General features: G+C 46.1%; 1 protein-coding gene across 3 annotated transcripts in view; it reads left to right on the forward strand.

Annotated features, from left to right (window-relative positions):
• Positions 1-745: 745 nt before the first annotated feature.
• Positions 746-25,153, forward strand: part of LOC129844866 (dmX-like protein 2) — a gene marked incomplete at its 3' end in the record, with an annotated part of 99,674 nt that continues 75,266 nt past the window's right edge. For all 3 annotated transcript variants that reach the window (XM_055913027.1, XM_055913029.1, XM_055913028.1), the window contains 8 exon segments: positions 746-1,174; positions 18,900-19,025; positions 19,489-19,560; positions 20,145-20,223; positions 20,853-20,997; positions 24,233-24,299; positions 24,552-24,724; positions 24,976-25,147. In XM_055913027.1, the coding sequence (XP_055769002.1) occupies positions 1,088-1,174; positions 18,900-19,025; positions 19,489-19,560; positions 20,145-20,223; positions 20,853-20,997; positions 24,233-24,299; positions 24,552-24,724; positions 24,976-25,147 (921 nt within the window).

Genomic DNA, 25,153 nt, shown 5'->3' on the forward strand with positions numbered 1-25,153 from the left:
TCACACCATCTGATGCTTTCGGATCCACATCCCTACCCCTTTTTTTAAGGAATCTGTGACCAACAGATTCATATCTGTATTCCCAGTCATGTGAAATCCAGAATTAGGGCCTAATTTATTTATTTCCATTGACTGATGTCCTTATATGAACTGTAAAATCGTTGAAATTGTTGAATGTTGCGTTTATATTTTTGTTCAGTGTACTTGCAATGGACCTTAGCAAACACTAATGTGCAGTCATGTCATATTCTCCAGAATGCACCAAAAGCCTTCTCTTGTAGGGGGTTGGGATTCCCTAACCACCCGCTGTTATGCCAGAGACACAAAGCAAGATATGACAGCGGCTGTTGGAATTGTTTTAACACTGTTAATAATTGACTCTGTTTCGACCAACTGTTTCGACCAGCTCTTATACTGATTGACAGCACATCATCGATATCGAAGCATTTTTCCCAAACCCCACGTATCTCTGGAAGATCAATGAACGCCTGCGTATTCGTCACACTGGTGCGTGATCCCCACACCTGGAGCGTCATCAACATAGAAATGATAAACTAGAGCGGGTATATTGTCTCTGACCGAATGGGGACACTTGCCATGAAATATTTTTCAGACATTTTAACATATTTACAGATAAGGTAATTTAATAAGATTAAATATTGCGACACTTAGAAAATATAACTACATACGCTAGTCTCGTTCACAATCTAGACATGATATGTCTATGGTCATGCAGTCGTGCCTTCGGATCGCCGTGAACGCGCATGTCATGTTCGCTGCAGATATTCTTCCTTCAGCGAAGCGCTGCCTGTAGCATCCAGACGCTGTGTGTTTTGACACTGACAGCGAAGGCAGCCTATTTCACATACATGTACACAACCTGCTATTTGATTCAAAGCGACTGAAGATTATCCTCCACCTCCGTGGCGTTTTAGTGGATATTCGGAGAAACAAAAAACAAGTCGCTGGCAGACCGACGCAATTCCCAGCAGCAGTGGCGAGTTAGATGGAGAAACAGAGGGTGGACGAGTCGCTGTCGTAAATAATTAAATATCCAGGCATCTGTTGAAGCTAAAAGAAGGGGAACATGCATCTCCACCAGGTGCTAACGGGAGCTGTGAACCCCGGTGACTGCTGCTATTCTGTGGGGAGCGTCAACGACATTCCTTTCACCGTAGGTTTTATTTTGATATTGAACTGATCTGACGCTGTTTGGGAGACGATTATTAGCTACCTAGCTGTCAGCGATAGCATCCTTGCTAACTAAGCAGCGTTAGATAGCATCTTGGCTAGCCATGTACAGACAGAGCGCTAACAATATCCACAGAGCCGTCTGCATGAAGTGTACCGATATATTCGCGGGTAACGTTGAGTCAGGTCTGTGAGGCTGAAAATCCACCACATCATTCATTCGCCCTGACATTAACGGTCGGCATTAGCCAGTTAACAGTGGGTGGTCAAGGTAATCCTACGGTGTTCGCAGAGGATATAGAGCCAGAGCTAACGTTCTGTTTATTTGCTTTGGTCCTAAGACGGAAAGCCTGTCAGATGACCTTTATGATGCTGCGTGTTACAAGGGTCGACAGGGGAATTCCTTTGATGTTTTTACGCAATTTCATATATAACATCGATAATAATGCAGTTTTCTTTCCAGCATCCAAACAATACATTGAATGATATGATTTTAACGCCACACCTATCCCGGGGCTAGGGCTTGGTGTGTGTGTGTGTGGGGGGGGGGGGGGGGGGGTGTGTTGTGAGCGAGACTAGCTAACATTGGAGTCAGTGCGTTTGGTGTGGGGGTGTGTGTTGTGAGCGAGGCTAGCTAACATTGGAGTCAGTGCGTTTGGTGTGGGGGTGTGTGTTGTGAGCGAGGCTAGCTAACATTGGCGTCAGTGTCATTAGCTCGAGCGGCTGTCAAGCTAGCATCAGCTGTGCAGGCGGTGACGTAGACAGCTAGCTGGCATCCTTTCAGAGCAAAGAGGTTGCGTGTTATTGTGCATGCATCATATCGCATTTACTATCCATCTACTATCCATCTGAATAATATGATAGTCATTTAGAAATATAGTCAGTGTGCATTTTCTCATTTGATGTTGGTCACCCTCAAAAATACCCCCCCCCCCCCTCATGTTCATAGGACCCCCTTACAAACAGGCCCTCCAAATGAAATCGATAGTTTTTTATTTTGTTCATTAAACAGACAAGACACACCAACCCGGTCAGTCAATACACACACACATTTTATAGTAAGAATATAGTGGAATAAAATAGAAAAAAAGTGATATTTTGAAACCAAGCCAAATCCCATGTTTTTTTCATCTGCGTTTCATATTTTTCCTACCATCACTCCTTTGTTAGGGAGCAGGCGTAGGGTCTTTGCTAGGGAGCAGGCGTAGGGTCTTTGCTAGGGAGCAGGCGTAGGGTCTTTGCTAGGGAGCAGGCGTAGGGTCTTTGCTAGGGAGCAGGCGTAGGGTCTTTGCTAGGGAGCAGGCGTAGGGTCTTTGCTAGGGAGCAGGCGTAGGGTCTTTGCTAGGGAGCAGGCGTAGGGTCTTTGCTAGGGAGCAGGCGTAGGGTCTTTGTTAGGGAGCAGGCGTAGGGTCTTTGCAAGGGAGCAGGCGTAGGGTCTTTGCTAGGGAGCAGGCGTAGGGTCTTTGCTATTATTTTCTATCAATATCATGACAATCATATTTTCATGCGAGTCCGTGTTCATATTTGACAACCTCTGCAGGCTTTTGGAGTTGCCTATACCGGATCAAGCAAAATACTAGCCCTACTGTTGATTTAGGCTACATTATAAACGGGGTGCTTCGAGCCCTGAATGCTGATTGGCTGACAGCCGTATACCACGGGTATGACAAAACATATATTTTTTTACTGCTCTAATTAAGTTGGGGGTTTGTGGAATATGGCCAATATACCGCGGCTAAGGGCTGTAGCCAGGCACTCCGCATTACGTTGTGCATAAGAACAGTCCTTAGCTGTGGTATATTGGCCACCTCAGGCCTTATTGCTTAAATATAGCATGCTAAATGTTTCAGATCAGGGATAGATGAGGAAACAAAGATAGTTATTCCACCTCCACTTGTTTTCCCAGCCAGAGAATTAACCATTCTGTATACAGACAGAGAGATTCATTGAAACAAAATCACATTGATGGATTAAGACCCAGGCTTTTGGTCGGGGGCCAAGTGAAGAGCAAAATTATCCACTTGTTAAGATACATAACATGCTGTCACAATGTTCTGATCAGTGATAATGAATGTTAAGATACATAACATGCTGTCACAATGTTCTGATCAGTAATAATGAATGTTAAGATACATAACATGCTGTCACAATGTTCTGATCAGTGATAATGAATGTTAAGATACATAACATGCTGTCACAATGTTCTGATCAGTAATAATGAATGTTAAGATACATAACATGCTGTCACAATGTTCTGATCAGTGATAATGAATGTTAAGATACATAACATGCTGTCACAATGTTCTGATCAGTGATAATGAATGTTAAGATACATAACATGCTGTCACAATGTTCTGATCAGTAATAATGAATGTTAAGATACATAACATGCTGTCACAATGTTCTGATCAGTGATAATGCATGATACGATACATAACATGCTGTCACAATGTTCTGATCAGTGATAATGAATGTTAAGATACATAACATGCTGTCAACATGTTCTGATCAGTGATAATGAATGAGTCGACTAGACAAGATGATCATGAGCAGCACTCACCGCAACTTAGCTAACATTTCCACAGCCTAATTGTAGCCCAACCAATATCCAAACGGAGATTCAGTGAAAATAAAAATATGACTGATTGATTTATCAAGTCCCCACGCTTGTTTCAAAGCAGCGTGAAACGGTGCTGAAATAGTTGACCACGCGGGCAGGCTATTGCTTCAAATGTATTATAACAATTACATGACTTTGGGAGTTTCAGTAAGCAACAATTTGATGCCTTCAATTGCATTAGCCTACTTTATTCCAATATTTTGTCATTCAGTGATATTTATTTATTCCCACAGTAATTCTTTCTGGATCCATCCAGTTGTGGTTAAGAAAACAGTGCATGAAGTGGGCTAGCCTATGCAAAGAGATGGGTAAAGTGACATGCCTCACAAAGTGTACAACTGCCAGGACAGGAGGATAGATGCGGTAGAGGTCAAGAGGTCAATCAAACTCAACCAAAACAATATATCCAACTTGGACTTAAGTAATCCATTGTGGGACTATTACAATACATCAATCATGAAGAATTTGACGAATTTCCACTTTGTTAGATCAGATTTGTTGAATGTGCACCAGTCTGGTCAATGGGACAGTCTGTATACATTGGCACCTTTACCGGATTTATAGTAGTAAAGTGCGCTGCCTAGTAACCATCAAGAGCTTAGTGCCTCAGCATTATGCATATACAGTACTAAGCCGTAGGCAGAACTTTACCTTAATCATGACTAGGTCAGTTGGCGGAAATAAAAGCATAGGCTTTGTTGCCTGCAGTACCTTTCATATAAAGAAAAGTAGACAAACAGTTGTCTGGATGCTAAACTTAGTGGGAAAACGTCTTGGTTTGAAAGGTGTATTAGTGTCCTGTCTGACTATCCTGGTTTGAAAGGTGTATTAGTGTCCTGTCTGACTATCCTGGTTTGAAAGGTGTATTAGTGTCCTGTCTGACTATCCTGGTTTGAAAGGTGTATTAGTGTCCTGTCTGACTATCCTGGTTTGAAAGGTGTATTAGTGTCCTGTCTGACTATCCTGGTTTGAACGGTGTATTAGTGTCCTGTCTGACTATCCTGGTTTGAAAGATGTATTAGTGTCCTGTCTGACTATCCTGGTTTGAAAGGTGTATTAGTGTCCTGTCTGACTATCCTGGTTTGAAAGGTGTATTAGTGTCCTGTCTGACTATCCTGGTTTGAAAGATGTATTAGTGTCCTGTCTGACTATCCTGGTTTGAAAGGTGTATTAGTGTCCTGTCTGACTATCCTGGTTTGAACGGTGTATTAGTGTCCTGTCTGACTATCCTGGTTTGCTGCCAGCCGGCTCTGCGGAAGTTACTTTGGTCTATTGATTAATACATGAGCGATGTTTGCATTGTCTGTCTTGAAATTACTTTTTTTAGCCTGTGTCTGTGTTTGTGTAATAGATTGCCTATCCCTCTGTGAGTGAGTGATTGAGCATATGGAACTGTTCCCTGTATGATTGTGTAACAGAGTAGCAGGCTATCTGAAGTACAATAATGATCATAGAAATCCCATTAGAAGTGGGCCTATTATATGGATATGATGACCTGTAAGAATGTACCATCTGCTGACAGTAGCCTGAATGGCTTTTGGCCTTAGCTCTCACACACAGCTAGCTAGTGAAGTCTATCTGATACTAGCCTACATACAGCTAGCCTAACAGTGAAGTCTATCTGATACTAGCCTACACACAGCTAGCTAGTGAAGTCTATCTGATACTAGCCTACATACAGCTAGCCTAACAGTGATGTCTATCTGATACTAGCCTACACACAGCTAGCCTAACAGTGAAGTCTATCTGATACTAGCCTACATACAGCTAGCTAGTGAAGTCTGTCTGATACTAGCCTACATACAGCTAGCCTAACAGTGAAGTCTATCTGATACTAGCCTACACACAGCTAGCTAGTGAAGTCTATCTGATACTAGCCTACATACAGCTAGCCTAACAGTGAAGTCTATCTGATACTACCCTACACACAGCTAGCCTAACAGTGAAGTCTATCTGATACTAGCCTACACACAGCTAGCCTAACAGTGAAGTCTATCTGATACTAGCCTACACACAGCTAGCCTAACAGTGAAGTCTATCTGATACTAGCCTACACACCGCTAGCCTAACAGTGAAGTCTATCTGATACTAGCCTACATACAGCTAGCCTAACAGTGAAGTCTATCTGATACTAGCCTACACACAGCTAGCTAGTGAAGTCTATCTGATACTAGCCTACACACCGCTAGCCTAACAGTGAAGTCTATCTGATACTAGCCTACACACCGCTAGCCTAACAGTGAAGTCTATCTGATACTAGCCTACACACCGCTAGCCTAACAGTGAAGTCTATCTGATACTAGCCTACACACAGCTAGCCTAACAGTGAAGTCTATCTGATACTAGCCTACACACTGAGCTGCAGCATCTCAGAGCTGACGAGAGGGAACAGCCTAAGCAGGATTTGAACCAGTAACCCCTGCAGTGGCAGGGTAAGCTGTTCACTATCCGCTGCGCCACTAAGACCCCCTGTCAGAGACGGTAGTACACTCACATACTGTAGTTATATGGGGAGGTACAGGAGCTGTAGTGGTACAGTCTCAGGGTGTGTTATTAGGTCGGGTTCACTGTCTCCTATGGGTGATGTCTTGGGCCTCCAGGAAATTAGCTTTAAAACTGCAATATTTTCTGTAAGCCTCATGTCAATATGTGTAGAATAGCATTATAAAACTGCAAATTTTTCTCTCTGCACCATGGCAAAAATGTGTTGAAATGCAGGAAGGGGAGCGGAGGTTAGTGCCCCAGACGTCGGTGCTATATGCGGTACACAAGTTTCAAGTTTGGGGAAGCAAATTTTAACCTAAAAATTCTTCTTTAAAAATAAAGCATTCCATGCAGCACATTTGCAGACTTATGTAAAGAAGCCTATTATTCCTAATGTGATGAGTAGATTGGATAGTCATAATTTAGGCTAATAATATAACTCTTCACAAAATAGACCGTTCAGTGGACATTAGGCTATATCAGATACATTTGTTCTCCTTTCTCTGCACGGGAAAAATGTCGCCTTTTATAAACACATTTCATGTAATTCTACTAAACTTTGTATTACTGGAGACATTAGGATCATTTTTTTAATACGACAAAAATGACAGGGTAGAATACTGGACTGACAGATCAGATCAATAAAAACGACGCTGTCTCATTCATATGAAAGGCCTACGAGAAGGAGGAGACACACAGCCTACAATAGGACATCCATATAAAAGGCCTACGAGAAGGAGACACACAGCCTACAATAGGACATCCATATAATAGGCCTACGAGAAGGAGGAGACACACAGCCTACAATAGGACATCCATATAATAGGCCTACGAGAAGGAGACACACAGCCTACAATAGGACATCCATATGAAAGGCCTACGAGAAGGAGGAGACACAGCCTACAATAGGACATCCATATGAAAGGCCTACGAGAAGGAGACACACAGTCTACAATAGGACATCCATATAAAAGGCCTACGAGAAGGAGGAGACACACAGCCTACAATAGGACATCCATATAAAAGGCCTACGAGAAGGAGGAGACACACAGCCTACAATAGGACATCCATATGAAAGGCCTACGAGAAGGAGGAGACACACAGTCTACAATAGGACATCCATATGAAAGGCCTACGAGAAGGAGGAGACACACAGCCTACAATAGGACATCCATATGAAAGGCCTACGAGAAGGAGGAGACACACAGCCTACAATAGGACATCCATATGAAAGGCCTACGAGAAGGAGGAGACACACAGCCTACAATAGCACATCCATCTAACCTGGAGGAGGAAATTATTGTCCAAAAACTAACTTTGATGTGGCACTGACTGACCCAACAATGATAAAGAGTGAATATTCCCACTCACTGGGGATATGGCCGACGCTCTCCGCTGGTGTCAATAAGATAGTACTGTTCGCTCCATCAAGTTGAGAATTTTCATAACTGTAAAATAATAGTCTTTTCACTGTCTTCTCTTGACAGCAATAGCCATTTGCTGTCCAAACTGTTTCCCCCTGATTGTATTTTGAGAGATATGAGAACCTCATCATTGCTCACAGCAGCTGCTTGTGGTACATAATGTTGTCCTCTGTGTGAAACTTGCTCGAGAGGGATAATACTAAACACTTTCATGTCACTCACACACACATGGTCGACGCTCAGGGCGTTCTCTATATTCACACTTCTAAATGCTATTAATAATAGCGTACAGTGTAGTAATTTTCAACCAGCTGCTTATAGTATGTGGTGAAACAACCATGGGAATGGAACCTAAGCTAGAGGCTACCTGCTTTGGGACATAGGCTAGCATAACATGGCTAGCATAACATGGCTAGCATAACATGGCTAGCATAACATGGCTAGCATAACATGGCTAGCATAACATGGCTAGCATAACATGGCTAGCATAACATGGAAAACATGGTAACACTTTATTGTAGGCACATTCATAAAGCCTTTATAACAGCCTCATGAGACATTTGCTTTACAAATGCATTGGCCTAACAAAATGGTGCATGCACTACCTTTTCACCCATATAGTGAAAAGGTAGTGCAGTATAGGTCGTTTATGTATCCCTCAGAGATGTCAGGGTCCATTTCAGGGGAAAGAAACCTCCAGAACCACACTAGGTCTAAAGATGTACCACTCACACTGAGACCCGTAGAGCTCACCCAGGGCTCTGTCTTTAACACTCACACTGAGAACCGTAGAGCTCACCTAGGGCTCTGTCTTTAACACTCACACTGAGAACCGTAGAGCTCACCTAGGGCTCTGTCTTTACCACTCACACTGAGACCCATAGAGCTCACCCAGGGCTCTGTCTTTAACACTCACACTGAGAACCGTAGAGCTCACCTAGGGCTCTGTCTTTAACACTCACATTGAGACCCGTAGAGCTCACCCAGGGCTCTGTCTTTACCACTCACACTGAGCCCCGTAGAGCTCACCCAGGGCTCTGTCTTTCACACTGAGACCCGTAGGGCTCACCCAGGGCTCTGTCTTTAACACTCACACTGAGACCCGTAGGGCTCACCCAGGGCTCTGTCTTTACCACTCACACTGAGACCCGTAGAGCTCACTCAGGCCTCTGTCTTTAACACTCACACTGAGACCCGTAGAGCTCACCCAGGGCTCTGTCTTTACCACTCACACTGAGACCCGTAGAGCTCACCCAGGGCTCTGTCTTTACCACTCACACTGAGACCCGTAGGGCTCACCCAGGGCTCTGTCTTTAACACTCACACTGAGACCCGTAGAGCTCACCCAGGGCTCTGTCTTTAACACTCACACTGAGCCCCGTAGAGCTCACCCAGGGCTCTGTCTTTACCACTCACATTGAGACCCATAGAGCTCACCCAGGGCTCTGTCTTTAACACTCACATTGAGACCCATAGAGCTCACCCAGGGCTCTGTCTTTAACACTCACACTGAGACCCGTAGGGCTCACCCAGGGCCCTGTCTTTAACACTCACACTGAGACCCGTAGGGCTCACCCAGGGCCCTGTCTTTAACACTCACACTGAGACCCATAGAGCTCACCCAGGGCTCTGTCTTTACCACTCACACTGAGACCCGTAGGGCTCACCCAGGGCTCTGTCTTTAACACACACTCACACCATGGCATAGCGGCTTTTGGCCCAAAAATGATTACATGAAAGCTGATAAATAAAACTGTTGTTGGCCCATATGACCGGGAGAAAATAAATCCCATTGCAAAATAATACATTTGCCGGCATGTTTATCACTCTATAGGTTAATAATTAAATTGGCCTGTGTGTATTTTCGTTAGTAATGTGTATGTGGAAAGTATGTGGACACCTTGTCGTCGAACATCTTATTCCAAAATCATGGCCATTCATATGGAGTTGGTCTCCCATTTGCTGCTATAACAGCCTCCGCTCTTCTGGGATGGCTTTCCAATAGATATTGGAACATTGCTGCGGGGACTTGCTTCCATTCAGCCACAAGAGCATTAGTGAGGTCGGGCTCTGATGTTGGGCTATAAACCTGGCTCCCAAAGGTGTTCGATGGGGTTGAGGTCAGGGCTCTGTGCAGGCCAGTGGAGTTTCTCCTCACTGATCTCGACAAACCATTTCTGGTAGGACCTCGCTTTGTGCACAGGGGCATTGTCATGCTGAAACAGGAGATGGTGAAGCGTGATTCATCACGTCTCCACTGCTCCAGAGTCCAATGGCAGTGAGCTTTACACCACTCCAGCCAACGCTTGGCATTGCGCATGGTGATCTTAGACTGGTGTGCATGCGGCTGCTCGGCCAAAGAAACCCATTTCATGAAGCTCCAGACTAACAGTTATTGTGCTGATGCTGCTTCCAGAGGCAGTTTGGAACTCGGTAGTGAAGTGATTTTTTTCAACCTAGGACAGACGATTATTACACGCTACGTGCTTCAGCACTTGGCCATCCTGTTCTGTGAGCTTGTGTGGCCTAACACTTTGCGGCTGAGCCACTGCTCCTAGATGTTTCCACTTCACAATAACAGCACTTACAGTGGACTGGGGAAGCTCTAGCAGGGCAGAAGTTTGACTAACTGACTTGTTGGAAAGGTGGTATCCTATGACGGTGCCACATTGAAGGTCACTGAGCTCTTCAGTTGCGGACCATTCTACTGCCAATGTTTGTCTATGGAGATTGCATGGCTGTGTGCTCGACGGGTGTGGCTGAAATATCCAAATCCACTAATTTGAAGGGTTGTCCAGATACACTAAAAGTATCTTATTTCTCCAATACAACAATACAATCCTCAGCTGGTTGTTGCTGGAGTAAAACGAGGGCTTTTACGAGCCCATTCATTGCGCAACAATTGCAGTCACGTGTTAAAAATACATTTGGTGCACGATTTAAAGAGCTACTATTTTTATTTCTCAACTGGTAATTGAAGTGCGCCTCCCATTCATGTGCAGGAAACAGGCTATCACCACGTCAACCACCACTTTACAATGTCAGCTGGAGGCACTATGCATTTTGAAAACATACTTCATTGTTTGAAACAAGAATGATTTATTTCATATTATGAAGCACGTCTCACCTTGCTTCAAAGTAGCCTATAGGCAAAATCCCACCATAGAAACATGGAGGCAAATATTTAATGAAGACTTCATAGGCGGCTTGTGAATTTGAAGTTCGGACAAGCTACAATTTCTCCTACCATTTCTACTGTTCTGCGTGCCAGTTCTGATTTTCATATGTGCATTTTCATGGAACAGTTTCATTTCAATAATAACTGTTTCCTTTCTCAATGAATGTCGTGTGGTTCATCGTAACCTTTTAGATGTTTATCAGTCAACTAATGAGAGGTCAGCAGCCTCAGCAGGCCAGGTACTTCAAAGCGTGCCCAGGTGCCCCCGCTCCCCCTCAACATTATCAGAGAAACTAGACACATGCTCATTGCTCAGTGGAGCACTCCAAACCAATAACAATGAAAACATGTGTGATGGTTATGAAATACACCAAAACTTGTTACTGACAAGTATAGCAGGTTGTGAATTCTGGAACAACCTTTTCACTGTGAGAATGGTTAATTATTGTACTTAATACATACATTAACATAAATCAATGTAATCAAATGACAGGGATTAAAGGAACATTTACTACTGGTGACAAATGTAATGGGGAATTGATCAAAAATATCTAAGGGCAAACAATTCACACAATGAAACAATGAATGCGCAGGAATTTGCGGGTGTCGGCTGAGCCATTCTGGAGAGAGACTGGCCTATATCTCCACCACACAACCCTCCCCTTCTGAGCCATTCTGGAGAGAGACTGGCCTATATCTTCACCACACACACCTCCCCTTCTGAGCCATTCTGGAGAGAGACTGGCCTATATCTTCACCACACACCCCTCCCCTTCTGAGCCATTCTGGAGAGAGACTGGCCTATATCTTCACCACACACCCCTCCCCTTCTGAGCCATTCTGGAGAGAGACTGGCCTATATCTTCACCACACACCCCTCCCCTTCTGAGCCATTCTGGAGAGAGACTGGCCTATATCTTCACCACACACTCCTCCCCTTCTGAGCCATTCTGGAGAGAGACTGGCCTATATCTCCACCACACACCCCTCCCCTTCTGAGCCATTCTGGAGAGAGACTGGCCTATATCTTCACCACACACACCTCCCCTTCTGAGCCATTCTGGAGAGAGACTGGCCTATATCTTCACCACACACCCCTCCCCTTCTGAGCCATTCTGGAGAGAGACTGGCCTATATCTTCACCACACACCCCTCCCCTTCTGAGCCATTCTGGAGAGAGACTGGCCTATATCTTCACCACACACCCCTCCCCTTCTGAGCCATTCTGGAGAGAGACTGGCCTATATCTTCACCACACACCCCTCCCCTTCTGAGCCATTCTGGAGAGAGACTGGCCTATATCTTCACCACACACCCCTCCTCTTCTGAGCCATTCTGGAGAGAGACTGGCCTATATCTTCACCACACACCCCTCCCCTTCTGAGCCATTCTGGAGAGAGACTGGCCTATATCTTCACCACACACCCCTCCCCTTCTGAGCCATTCTGGAGAGAGACTGGCCTATATCTTCACCACACACCCCTCCCCTTCTGAGCCATTCTGGAGAGAGACTGGCCTATATCTTCACCACACACCCCTCCCCTTCTGAGCCATTCTGGAGAGAGACTGGCCTATATCTTCACACTTATTTTAGATGTGTGTTACTGACAGCAGCGACTCAATAATCAGCTAGGCCTGTTGCCAAGCGCGCTACCCAAATTGCGGGCATAGGCGTACTAGCTTGTGATGTGAAACAATTCAGAAGCTAATGATCCTTGATTCCTCTGTGGCTCAGTCATGCTTTCTGGGAAGTATTTTGAATGATTTGATTTCTGTATAGACAGGAGTAATTATATAATGTTTACAAATTTCCATTTACTTCCCTATTGGACCCACCACTATGCCATTTCACTCCTGTTCATGTCAACTTTCTTTCATTGTCCAAAACCAAAGGCACAATTGTAATCATATTAGCAACCCATCCTAGTTGTTGCATGTTTAGAGTCTGTTCTGTTTAGAATGGTGTTTCCCCAAGTGTTCTGTTTAGAATGGTGTTTCCCCAGGTGCTCTGTTTAGAATCGTGTTTCCCCAGGTGCTCTGTTTAGAATCGTGTTTCCCCAGGTGCTCTGTTTAGAATGGTGTTTCCCCAGGTGCTCTGTTTAGAATGGTGTTTCCCCAGGTGCTCTGTTTAGAATGGTGTTTCCCCAGGTGCTCTGTTTAGAATGGTGTTTCCCCAGGTGTTCTGTTTAGAATGGTGTTTCCCCAGGTGTTCTGTTTAGAATGGTGTTTCCCCTGGTGTTCTGTTTAGAATGGTGTTCCCCCAGGTGCTCTGTTTAGAATGGCGTTTTCTGTTTAGAATGGTGTTTCCCCAGGTATTTTGTTTAGAATGGTGTTTCCCTAGGTGTTCTGTTTAGAATGGTGTTTCCCCAGGTGCTCTGTTTAGAATGGTGTTTTCTGTTTAGAATGGTGTTTCCCCAGGTGTTTTGTTTAGAATGGTGTTTCCCCAGGTGTTCTGTTTAGAATGGTGTTTCCCCAGGTGCTCTTTTTAGAATGGTGTTTCCCCAGGTGCTCTGGTTAGAATGGTGTTTCCCCAGGTGTTCTGTTTAGAATGGTGTTTCCCCAGGTGTTCTGTTTAGAATGGTGTTTCCCCAGGTGTTCTGTTTAGAATGGTGTTTCCCCAGGTGCTCTGGTTAGAATGGTGTTTTCCCAGGTGTTTTGTTTAGAATGGTGTTTCCCCAGGTGCTCTGGTTAGAATGGTGTTTCCCCAGGTGCTCTGGTTAGAATGGTGTTTCCCCAGGTGCTCTGGTTAGAATGGTGTTTCCCCAGGTGCTCTGTTTAGAATGGTGTTTCCCCAGGTGTTCTGTTTAGAATGGTGTTTCCCCAGGTGTTCTGTTTAGAATGGTGTTTCCCCAGGTGCTCTGGTTAGAATGGTGTTTCCCCAGGTGCTCTGGTTAGAATGGTGTTTCCCCAGGTGCTCTGGTTAGAATGGTGTTTCCCCAGGTGCTCTGGTTAGAATGGTGTTTCCCCAGGTGCTCTGGTTAGAATGGTGTTTCCCCAGGTGCTCTGGTTAGAATGGTGTTTCCCCAGGTGCTCTGGTTAGAATGGTGTTTCCCCAGGTGCTCTGGTTAGAATGGTGTTTCCCCAGGTGCTCTGGTTAGAATGGTGTTTCCCCAGGTGCTCTGGTTAGAATGGTGTTTCCCCAGGTGCTCTGGTTAGAATGGTGTTTCCCCAGGTGCTCTGGTTAGAATGGTGTTTCCCCAGGTGCTCTGGTTAGAATGGTGTTTCCCCAGGTGCTCTGGTTAGAATGGTGTTTCCCCAGGTGCTCTGGTTAGAATGGTGTTTTGGTTAGAATGGTGTTTTGGTTAGAATGGTGTTTCCCCAGGTGTTCTGTTTAGAATGGTGTTTCCCCAGGTGTTTTGTTTAGAATGGTGTTTTCCCAGGTGTTTTGTTTAGAATGGTGTTTTGTTTAGAATGGTGTTTCCCCAGGTGTTCTGTTTAGAATGGTGTTTCCCCAGGTGTTCTGTTTAGAATGGTGTTTCCCCAGGTGTTTTGTTTAGAATGGTGTTTTCTTGCAAATTGCATTTTGACAAATGTTTGAAAATGACATTTTATTGGCTGCCTCATTACATGAGTTGCATGTTCTGTTAAGATGCATGAATTACCATAATCTGTAATTGCTGTCATTGTGAGCATCGTGGGTGAACGCCCAGTGGGTTATGCATCGTGGGTGAACGCCCAGTGGGTTATGCATCGTGGGTGAACGCCCAGTGGGTTATGCGCCCAATGCATATGGGTCCAGTGACTCAATCTTCCCTGTCACGTTGTCCGTCGCCACCCACCCACCCACCCACCCACCTATCCTAACTACAGTTCAAGCATTTTACTCACATATGTGCCTATTTATTTTACTGTGCGACCTGAAATATATATTGAAGCGCACCGGTGCACCTAGAAAATGTAAGATTCTAGCTTTAATGTCGCAAATAGTTTTCATTGTGCTCCTACATTTCTTTGTGAGCGCCTACATTTTCACATGCTGCTTGTGAAGAAGGGCAGGCTAGAGCCCTGGTCAGGGTTAACTATGTGACTCCAAGATGGAGCCAGACAGATCCTCCATTATTCAACCACCATTTAACATCTTCAATCCAACTGCTGTCAATGGTACATCCGTTCATCAATAACATGTTAAAGGCACTCGGGTAATAAAGGTGAGGGACCTACCTGACTGGGTTGCTCTGTAGCTGACAGCTGTGTATGGTCTGTGTGTATCTTGTGTGTGTGTCCGTGCATGCTTGTGTGTGTCTGCGTAAAGTGTATTCTTTCTGTGTGTGTGTTTGCGTGGTGTGTGTGTTTCCGTGGTGTGTGTTTCCGTGGTGTGTGTTTGCGTGGTGTGTGTTTGCGTGGTGTGTGTGTGTGTGTGTGTGTGTGTGTGTGTGTGTGTGTGTGTGTGGGGGCTGGTATTGGGAACTCAGTCTCCCTGTCTCTATTATATGAATATTAACCTGATGAAAAGAGTTCAGTCTTCAGCCAACATCTCTTCTCATGTTACATATAATAGACCTAATTCATACTCCCTCCATTCACTGCATTGTCCTTGATGCCTTGGTCATGTCGTGTTGCCAACTCTGACTGGTCTGGCAGAGCAGTCAGCTATGTGTGAGCCAGGTTTATGTTAGACCACCTAAACACTGGCATTGTGAGGTAATATAGGCTGCGTACCAAATGGCCTTTGAGAGCTCTTGTCAAAAGGCAGGCAGACAGGCAGACAGGCAGACAGGCAGGCAGGCAGGCAGGCAGGCAGGCAGGCAGGCAGGCAGGCAGGCAGGCAGACAGGCAGGCAGACAGGCAGGCAGACAGGCAGGCAGACAGGCAGGCAGACAGGCAGACAGACAGGCAGACAGACAGGCAGGCAGGCAGGCAGGCAGGCAGGCAGGCAGGCAGGCAGGCAGGCAGAGGCGAGGTGAGAGGTGCTTGGACAGACGTGATGAGCTGAGCGGTTGTTTCTGTTGTATCAGGTTCATGTAGATCGATGACACACACACACACACACACACACACACACACACACACACACACACACACACACACACACACACACACACACACACACACACACACCTTACTTTGTACAGAACAGAGTGGTCTCTCAGTCATGCACACCTCATCTCTCCGTGTGTGTGTGTGTGTGTAGAGCAGGGCTAGTCTGTGCATGACGGTGACCGCTTTTGATTCCAGCTGTAATGTTCAGCCGCTGCAGCAATACCTCAACTAGGACTGCTCCTCTCTCCTTCCCTCTCCCTTCTTTTTCTGCCTCTCTCTCTTACACACACATTATCTCTTCTCCTTTACTTCCTCTTTCTCCTCAACCACTCTCTCCCTCTCCGGTCTTTATCTTTCTCCCTCTACTCTCCTTCTCTTCTTTCTCACACATACATTCTCCCTCCTTCCTCTCTCTTCAGCCTCTCTCTCTCCCTCCTCTCTCTACAACCTCTCTCTCCCTCCTCTCTCCTCCCTCTCTACAACCTCTCTCTCTCCCTCCTCTCTCCTCGCTCTCACTTCAGCCTCTCTCTTTCCCTCCTCTCTCCTCCCTCTCTACAACCTTTCTCTTCTCCCTCTCTACAACCTCTCTCTCTCCCTCCTCTCTCCTCCCTCTCTACAACCTCTCTCTCCTCCCTCTCCACAATCTCGTTCTCTCCCTCCTCTCTCCTCCCTCTCTATACAACCTCTCTCTACAACTTCTCTCTCCTCCCTCTCTACAACCTCTCTCCCTCCTCTCTCCTCCCTCTCTACAACCTCTCTCTCTCCCTCCTCTCTCTACAATCCCTCTCTCTCTCCTCCCGCTACAGCCTCTCTCCATCTCTCTACAACCTCTCTCCTCCCTCTCTCTCCTCCCTCTCTCTTCAGCCTCTCTCTTCAGCCTCTCTCTTCAGCCTCTCTCTTCAGCCTCTCTCTTCAGCCTCTCTCTTCAGCCTCTCTCTTCAGCCTCTCTCTTCAGCCTCTCTCTTCAGCCTCTCTCTCCTCCCTCTCTCTTCAGCCTCTCTCTTCAGCCTCTCTCTTCAGCCTCTCTCTTCAGCCTCTCTCTTCAGCCTCTCTCTTCAGCCTCTCTCTTCAGCCTCTCTCTTCAGCCTCTCTCTTCAGCCTCTCTCTTCAGCCTCTCTCTTCAGCCTCTCTCTTCAGCCTCTCTCTCCTCCCTCTCTCTTCAGCCTCTCTCCTCCCTCTCTCTTCAGTCTCTCTCTCCTCCCTCTCACTATAGCCTTTCTCTCTCCCTCCTCTCTCCCCCCTCTCTCTACAACCCATCTCTCTCCCTCCTCTCTCCTCCCGCTACAGCCTCTCTCCCTCTCTCTTCAGCCTCTCTCCTCCTTCTCTCTTCAGCCTCTCTCCTCCCTCTCTCTACAGCCTCTCTCCTCCCTCTCACTAAAGCCTCTCTCTCCCTCTCCTCTCTCTACAGCCTCTATCCCTTCTCTCTCCTCTCTCTCTTCAACCTCTCTCTCCCTCATCTCTCCTCCCTCTACAGCCTTTCTCCCTCTCTCTCTCCTCCCTCTCTCTCTCCTCCCTCTCTCTCTCCTCCCTCCTCTCTCATCCCTCTCTCTCTCCCTCCTCTCTCTCCCTCTCTCTCTCCCTCCTCTCTCTCCCTCTCTCTCTCCCTCCTCTCTCCTTCCTCTCTCTCTCCCTCCTCTCTCCTCCCTCTCTCTCTCCCTCCTCTCTCCTACCTCTCCCTTCAGCCTCTCTCTCTCCTCCCACTCTCTACAGCCTCTCTCTCACTCCTCTCTCCTCCCTCTCACTACAATCTCTCTCTCCCTCCCCTCTCCTTCCTCTACAGCCTCTCTCTCCTCCTCTCTTCCATTTCTCTACAACCTCTCTCCTCTCTCTCTCTCTACAACCTCTCTCTCCCTCCTCTCTTCCCCCTCTCTACAACCTCTCTCTCCCTCCTCTCTACAATCTCTCTCCCTCCTCTCTCCTCCCTCTCTCTCCCTCCTCTCTCCTACCTCTCCCTTCAGCCTCTCTCTCTCCTCCCACTCTCTACAGCCTCTCTCTCACTCCTCTCTCCTCCCTCTCACTACAATCTCTCTCTCCCTCCCCTCTCCTTCCTCTACAGCCTCTCTCTCCTCCTCTCTTCCATTTCTCTACAACCTCTCTCCTCTCTCTCTCTCTCTACAACCTCTCTCTCCCTCCTCTCTTCCCCCTCTCTACAACCTCTCTCTCCCTCCTCTCTACAACCTCTCTCCCTCCTCTCTCCCTCCTCTCTCCCTCCTCTCTCCCTCCTCTCTCCTCCCTCTCTCTCCTCCCTCTCTCTTCAGCCTCTATTTGTTCCAGAGTCACTGTGTTGTAAACACCTCTCACGTCTCACACCCTCTGAAATCTTTTTCAACACACCTCTCTTTTCACGTGAACAACTCTGCGTCTTTCCATGGAACCAGAAACCAAACCAGCAGCTGACTAGACTGTGTAGACCTGGAAACATGGGACCTGTCCTAAGAGAACTCATCATTACCTAACCACTAGCCTGAATAAAACATGGAGACTTAGGATGCGTCTCAAATGGCACCCTATTCCCTTGCATCCCTATAGACCGTCTCAAATGGCACCCTATTCCCTTGCATCCCTATAGACCCTGGTCAAAAGTAGTGCACTATATAGGGAATAGGGTGCCATTTGGGGGGAGACGTTTCTAAGCATGGTGTAGAGAGTGATGTGATGGAGGTACAGCTGCTGTACTGTAGCCTGTCTGTCTCTCTCTCTGTTTGACTACAGTGCAGTTCACCAGACAGTCTCAGTAGGTATATTTACCTGTCAGGAGGAGTGGGCTGTATATGTAGCCTGGTCCCAGATCTGTTTGACTACAGTGCAGTTCACCAGACAGTTTGGCCGTCTTTGTAAATAATAATAATGGCTGACTTGCCTAGTTAAATAAAGGTAAAATAAAAAACTTTTTTTTTTTTTTTTAAATAGTCTCAGCAAATTGGTATGGCACAATCAGATGTGGGACCAGGCTGCTGTTGTCTTGCATTTTGTTGGATTGACTGAATTGTCTGTCTCTGTGTGTCTGTCTCCCCTCTCCCAGGCCTATGGTTCAGGCTGTGATATAGTGCTCTTGGCCAGTGATTTTGAGTGTGTTCAGATCATCCCTGGGGCTCAAAATGGCAACATCCAGGTGGGCTGTGTCGAGTGCTCCCACCAACTGGGCAGGGTAAGACACACACACACACACACACTAGTAGTTACAGTAATGTTGTGATGACAAATGCAGTTCTATTCTCTTCTCCTCCCTCCTCTCCTCCCTCCTCCCCCTCCTCTCCTCCCCCCTCCTCTCCTCCCCCCTCCTCTCTTCCTCTCCTCCCCCCTCCTCCCCTCCTCTCCTCCCCCCTCCTCTCCTCCCTCCTCCTCCCTCCTCCTCCCCCCTCCTCCCCCTTCCTCTCCCCCCTCTCCTCTCCCCCCTCTCCTCTCCTCTCCTCCTCTCCTCTCCTACTCTCCTCTCCTACTCTCCTCCCTCCTCTCCTCCCCCTCCTCTCCCCCCTCCTCTCCTCCCTCATCTCGCCTCCTCTCCTCCCCCCACCTCTCCTCCCTCCTCCTCTCCTTTGGGAATGACTGTGCACTATTACCCCTGGTGTGTAAAACTACTGATGAATGATATTGAACGTTACTCTGTTTAGATTGCAGCGTCCTATGGGAACACAGTGTGTATCTTTGAACCATTCGCTACCAACTCAAACAAACGCCACAAGGTAAGCAGAGAGACACTGACATTTTATGCTGAATAAACTGCCGTGTGTGTGTGTGTGTGTGTTTTGCTGCATTGAGAGTTCCACTGTGTTTTAACTGCTTCATTACGGTTTTGCTGTGTGATTTTATCAACCCTGAATATTCTGTTCAAGTTGTGTGTGGCTGTAAATGACTGTATTAACAGTGGCTGGTGCCTGAGTATGTAGCTTATTATAGCTGCCTGTCTGTGCATGTGTTGAATAACTATCCTCTCTCACCCCCCCCCCCTCTCTCTCTCGCCCCTCTCTCTCTCTCTCTTGCCCCCCTCTCTCTCTCTTGCCCCCCTCTCTCTCTCTTGCCCCCCTCTCTCTCTCTTGCCCCCCTCTCTCTCTCTCGCTCCTCTCTCTCTCTTGCCCCCCTCTCTCTCTCTCGCTCCTCTCTCTCTCTCGCTCCTCTCTCTCTCGCCACTCTCTCTCTCTCGCCACTCTCACTCTCTTCTTCCCACCTCTCCCCTCATTGTCTCTTTCCACTCAATATTGTCTCCTCCTGTGTCTGTCTCCCTACACCTCTCTCTTTCCCCCTCTCCTTCTGTCTCTGCCACTAACAGCAGCTTAACTACCAGTGGCAAAAGACAGGACAGTTCTTCCTTAATGCTATCAGCTATAACCTGGCCTGGGACCCACAAGGTAACGCCTCCTAACTAACTGTTGTGTGTGTGTCTGTGTCTGCGTGTACAGTAAGTATCTGTTGTGTGGGTCTGTGTCTGCGTGTACAGTAAGTATCTGTTGTGTGTGTCTGTGTCTGCGTGTACAGTAAGTATCTGTTTTGTGGGTCTGTGTCTGCGTGTACAGTAAGTATCTGTTGTGTGGGTCTGTGTCTGCGTGTACAGTAAGTATCTGTTGTGTGGGTCTGTGTCTGCGTGTACAGTAAGTATCTGTTGTGTGGGTCTGTGTCTGCGTGTACAGTAAGTATCTGTTGTGTGGGTCTGTGTCTGCGTGTACAGTAAGTATCTGTTGTGTGGGTCTGTGTCTGCGTGTACAGTCAGTATCTGTTGTGTGGGTCTGTGTCTGCGTGTACAGTAAGTATCTGTTGTGTGGGTCTGTGTCTGCGTGTACAGTAAGTATCTGTTTGTAACTGTGACATATATCTTCACATTTTATTTGTCACATGTGCCAAATACAACAGGTGTAGATCTTACCATGAAATTCTTACTTACAAGTATTGAACCAACAATGCAGTTGGTACCGGTACCAAGTCAATGTGCAGGGGAACAGGTAACCATGTAGCCATTTAACCATGTGTATGTGTCCTGTAGGGAACCGTATTCTGGCAGCTACAGAGCGCCTGCAACTGTGGGCCCCTCCGTCAGCAGACACACTGATAGAGGAGGAGGATGGACCCGGGACCCATGACAAACCTCACCCTGCCCTCAACGACTGGAAGTGTGTCTGGGAGTGCAAGTGAGTGACAGGAGCGCTGTGTGTCTGTGTGTGTGTGTGTGGTGCGCTTTTCAAGTGTTTAGTAGACATCAGGCCTGTAAATCGTTAGAGCTCTTTAAAGGTAGTCTCAGCAAAATTACATACAGTTGAAGTTGGAAGTTTACATACACCTTAACCAAATATATTTAAACTCAGTTTTTCACAATTCCTGACATTTAATTCTAGTAAAAAATTCCCTGTCTTGGGTCAGTTAGGATCGCCACTTTATTTTAAGAATGTAAATGATGATTTATTTCAGCTTTTATTTATTTCACCACATTCTCAGTGGGTCAGAAGTTTAAGCAGTCTTTCTGGGAGTTGTGATCGAATGCTTGGCGTTAAAGAAACCCTGACAATCTCCCTCTGTACTCAATGCAGTAACTCACAGGATCTGCTTGTGATCTCGTTAAGGTCTGGTAGTGACATTTTTATTTCACAAAAAAAATACAAATATATTTAGGGTACATATTAATTCTGAGGATGCAGACAGCATTGCATAGCACAACAAAAATGTACACTTGACAGTGTCAGGATGTTGAATGAAGATTTTGGTATTGAAAGCCAATTAGTATTCGGTAGCATTGCCTTTAAATTGTTTAACTTGGGTCAAACGTTTCGGGTAGCCTTCCACAAGCTTCCCACAATAAGTTGTGTGAATTTTGGCCCATTCCTCCTGACAGAGCTGGTGTAACTGAGTCAGGTTTGTAGGCCTCCTTGCTCGCACACACTTTTTCAGTTCTGCCCACAAATTTTCTATAGGATTGAAGTCAGGGCTTTGTGATGGCCACTCCAATACCTTGACATTGTTGTCCTTAAGCCATTTTGCCACACCTTTGGAAGTATGCTTGGTGTCATTGTCCATTTAGAAGACCCATTTGTGACCAAGCTTTAACTTCCTGACTGATGTCTTGAGATCTTCCTTCAATATATCCACATCATTTTCCTACCTCATGATGCCATCTATTTTGTGAAGTGCACCAGTCCCTCCTGCAGCAAAGCACCCCCACAACATGATGCTGCCACCCCCGTGCTTCACGGTTGGGATGTTGTTCTTTGACTTGCAAGCCTCCCCCTTTTTCCTCCAAACATAACAATGGTCATTATTGCCAAACAGGTCTATTTCTGTTTCATCAGACCAGAGGACATTTCTCCAAAAAGTACAATCTCTGTCCACATGTGCAGTTGCAAACCGTAGTCTGGCTTTTGTATGGTGGTTTTGGAGCAGTGGATTCTTCCTTGCTGAGTGGCCTTTCAGGTTATGTCGATATAGGACTCGTTTTATTGTGGATATACTTTTGTACCTGTTTCCTCCAGCATCTTCACAAGGTCCTTTGCTGTTGTTCTGGGATTGATTTGCACTTTTCGCACCAAAGTACGTTCATCTCTAGGATACAGAATGCGCCTCCTTCCTGAGCGGTTGACGGCTGCGTGGTCCCATGGTGTTTATACTTATGTACTATTGTTTGTACAGATGAACATGGTACCTTCAGGCATTTGGAAATTGCTCCCAAGGATGAACTAGACTTGTGGAGGTCTACAATTTTTTTCTGAGGTCTTGGCTGATTTATTTTGATTTTCCCATGATGTCAAGCAAAGAGGCACTGAGTTTTGAAGGTAGGCCTTGAAATACATCCACAGGTACTCATCCAATTGACTCAAATTATGTCAATTAGCTTATCAGAAGCTTCTAAAGCTATGACATAATTTTCTGGAATTTTCCAAGCTGTTTAAAGGCACAGTCAACTTAGTGTATGTAAACTTCTGACCCACTGGAATTGTGATACAGTGAAATAATCTGTCTGTAAACAATTTTTGGAGAAATGACTTGTCATGCACAAAGTAGATGTCCTGACCGACTTGCCAAAACTATGGTTTGTTAACAAGAAATTTGTGGAGTGGTTGAAAAACGAGTGTTAATGACTCCAACCTAAGTGTATGTAATCTTCCAACTTAAAATGTAGATGCAGAAAGTAAACGGTATAATGGGTACATTTCTGCATTGACTGCGCGTGGCAACGTCATTTAACTGAGTCTACCTTTAAAACAGGGAGATGTTTGACACACAAACAGCGATAAGCAGCTGGTACTGACTCAGCATGGTGGTGTGTGACTGTCCTGGGATGAGGAAGTGAGAGTGTGAGAGCGTTTCCCAACATGTAATATCAGTCAGTCTACTGAAAGCTCCTAGTCTGTGGTTGGTGTTTGTGTTCTCTGTCCTCTCCTCTCCTAGTGATCTACTACTGTCTCACTGTCTTTATCCTTTTAACTCCATCTCATTGTCATTCAAATGTACAGCTAACTTGTCAAAATAAAACAAACACCTGAGAAAACGAGGGATACAAAGTATATTGAAAGCAGGCGCTTCCACACAGGTGTGGTTCCTGAGTTAATTAAGCAATTAATATCCCATAATGCTTAGGGTCTTGTATAAAAATGCTGGGCAGGACATTGTTTTGGCTACCATGGCTATGCCCCCATAGGATGACAATGCCCCCATCCACAGAGCACGAGTGGTCACTGAATGGTTTGGTCACTGAATGGTTTGGTCACTGAATGGTTTGGTCACTGAATGGTTTGGTCAGCATGAAAACGATGTAAACCATATGCCATGGCCGTCTCAGTCACCAGATCTCAACCCAACTGAACACTTATGGGAGATTCTGGAGCGGCGCCTGAGACAGCGTTTTTCATCACCATCAATAAAACACATCATTATGGAATTGTACATAAACAAACTTTAATATTAAAATCAAGTCATGTATTGAAAAGGTGTAAAATGGGGAAGCACCTTTTTGAGGGAAAAACTGTAAACATGATGTTGTGGAAGAAATGAGTGGTGTTAGCTGTTTTACTGAGTTTCCCATAGAGAAGTGAAAGCAGCTGAACTGTTGCTCTCTATCTCTCTGTCTCTCTCTCTCTATCTCTCTCGCTGTCTATCTCTCTGTCTATCTCTCTCTCTGTCTCTCTGTCTATCTCTCTCTGTCTTTCTCTCTCTATCTCTCTGCTATCTCTCTCTCTGTCTCTCTGGCTATCTTTCTCTCTGTCTATCTCTCTGCTATCTCTCTCTGTCTATCTCTCTCTGTCTATCTCTCTCTCTCTCTCTCTCTGTCTATCTCTCTCTCTGTCTATCTCTCTGTCTCTCTCTCTCTCTCTATCTCTGTCTCTCTGTCTATTTCTCTGTATATCTCTCTGTCTATTTCTCTCTCCCCCTCTTCAGGACTGCAATGTCTGTTCACATCACCAAGTGGTCTCCTGATGGGGAATACTTTGCAACAGCCGGCAAGGTACACTCACTTGAAAGCGAACATTTTACAGGCCATATCTTGTTTCCATATACTGTCAATATCCCAATCATGTCATAAATGTTTTCTATTTCCTCATGTTGATTCTCCTGTAACACCTGTAGAGTAATAAACACACAGTAATGTGACGTCTAGACTTTGTGATAGCTTATTCAGGATCAAGTGTAGCCATTGTGTGTGTGTGTGTGTGCGCCTGTGTGTCTGTCTGTCTCACCTGTGTGTTTTTCTGTCCAGGATGACTGTCTGTTGAAGGTGTGGTACCCCACCACTGGGTGGCGCTCTGCTGTGGTGCTCCCAGACCTCCCAGATAAGAAAGGCCCTCAGGTCCACTTCTCCTTCATATACCTGGCCCACCCCCGCTCTGTCACCGGCCTGTCCTGGAGGAAGACCAGCAAATACATGGCCAAGTCAGAACCCACACACACACACACAAAGGACCAAACACACAAGTGCACGCGCGCACACATTTTAAATGGGGGAAAAAATAAGTCAATCTGTTGTATAGATTCAGCTTTGTGTTTCTGAATGTCTCAATCCCATACTAATGGAAAGATTTTGGGCTTTACTAAACTGTCAATCATCAATATAAAATGATGTTCTGTGTGTCTCTCTTTCTCCCTCTCTCTCCCTCTTCCTCCCCCCTCCCTCTGCTCTCCAGGGGTAGTGTGTGTAATGTGTTGTTGACGTCGTGTGAGGACGGTGTGTGTAGGTTGTGGTCTGAGACGGTGCTGCCAGAGGACAGTATCCTGGGTGGTCAGATCACTGAGAACACATACAGCTCCAGCCTGCCAGGCCTGGGGGGCAAGGACAAGATACAGCACGCCCTGGAGGTAGAG

Source organism: Salvelinus fontinalis, unplaced genomic scaffold, assembly GCF_029448725.1.
Source record: "Salvelinus fontinalis isolate EN_2023a unplaced genomic scaffold, ASM2944872v1 scaffold_0242, whole genome shotgun sequence".
Classification (NCBI taxonomy): Eukaryota; Metazoa; Chordata; class Actinopteri; order Salmoniformes; family Salmonidae; genus Salvelinus; species Salvelinus fontinalis.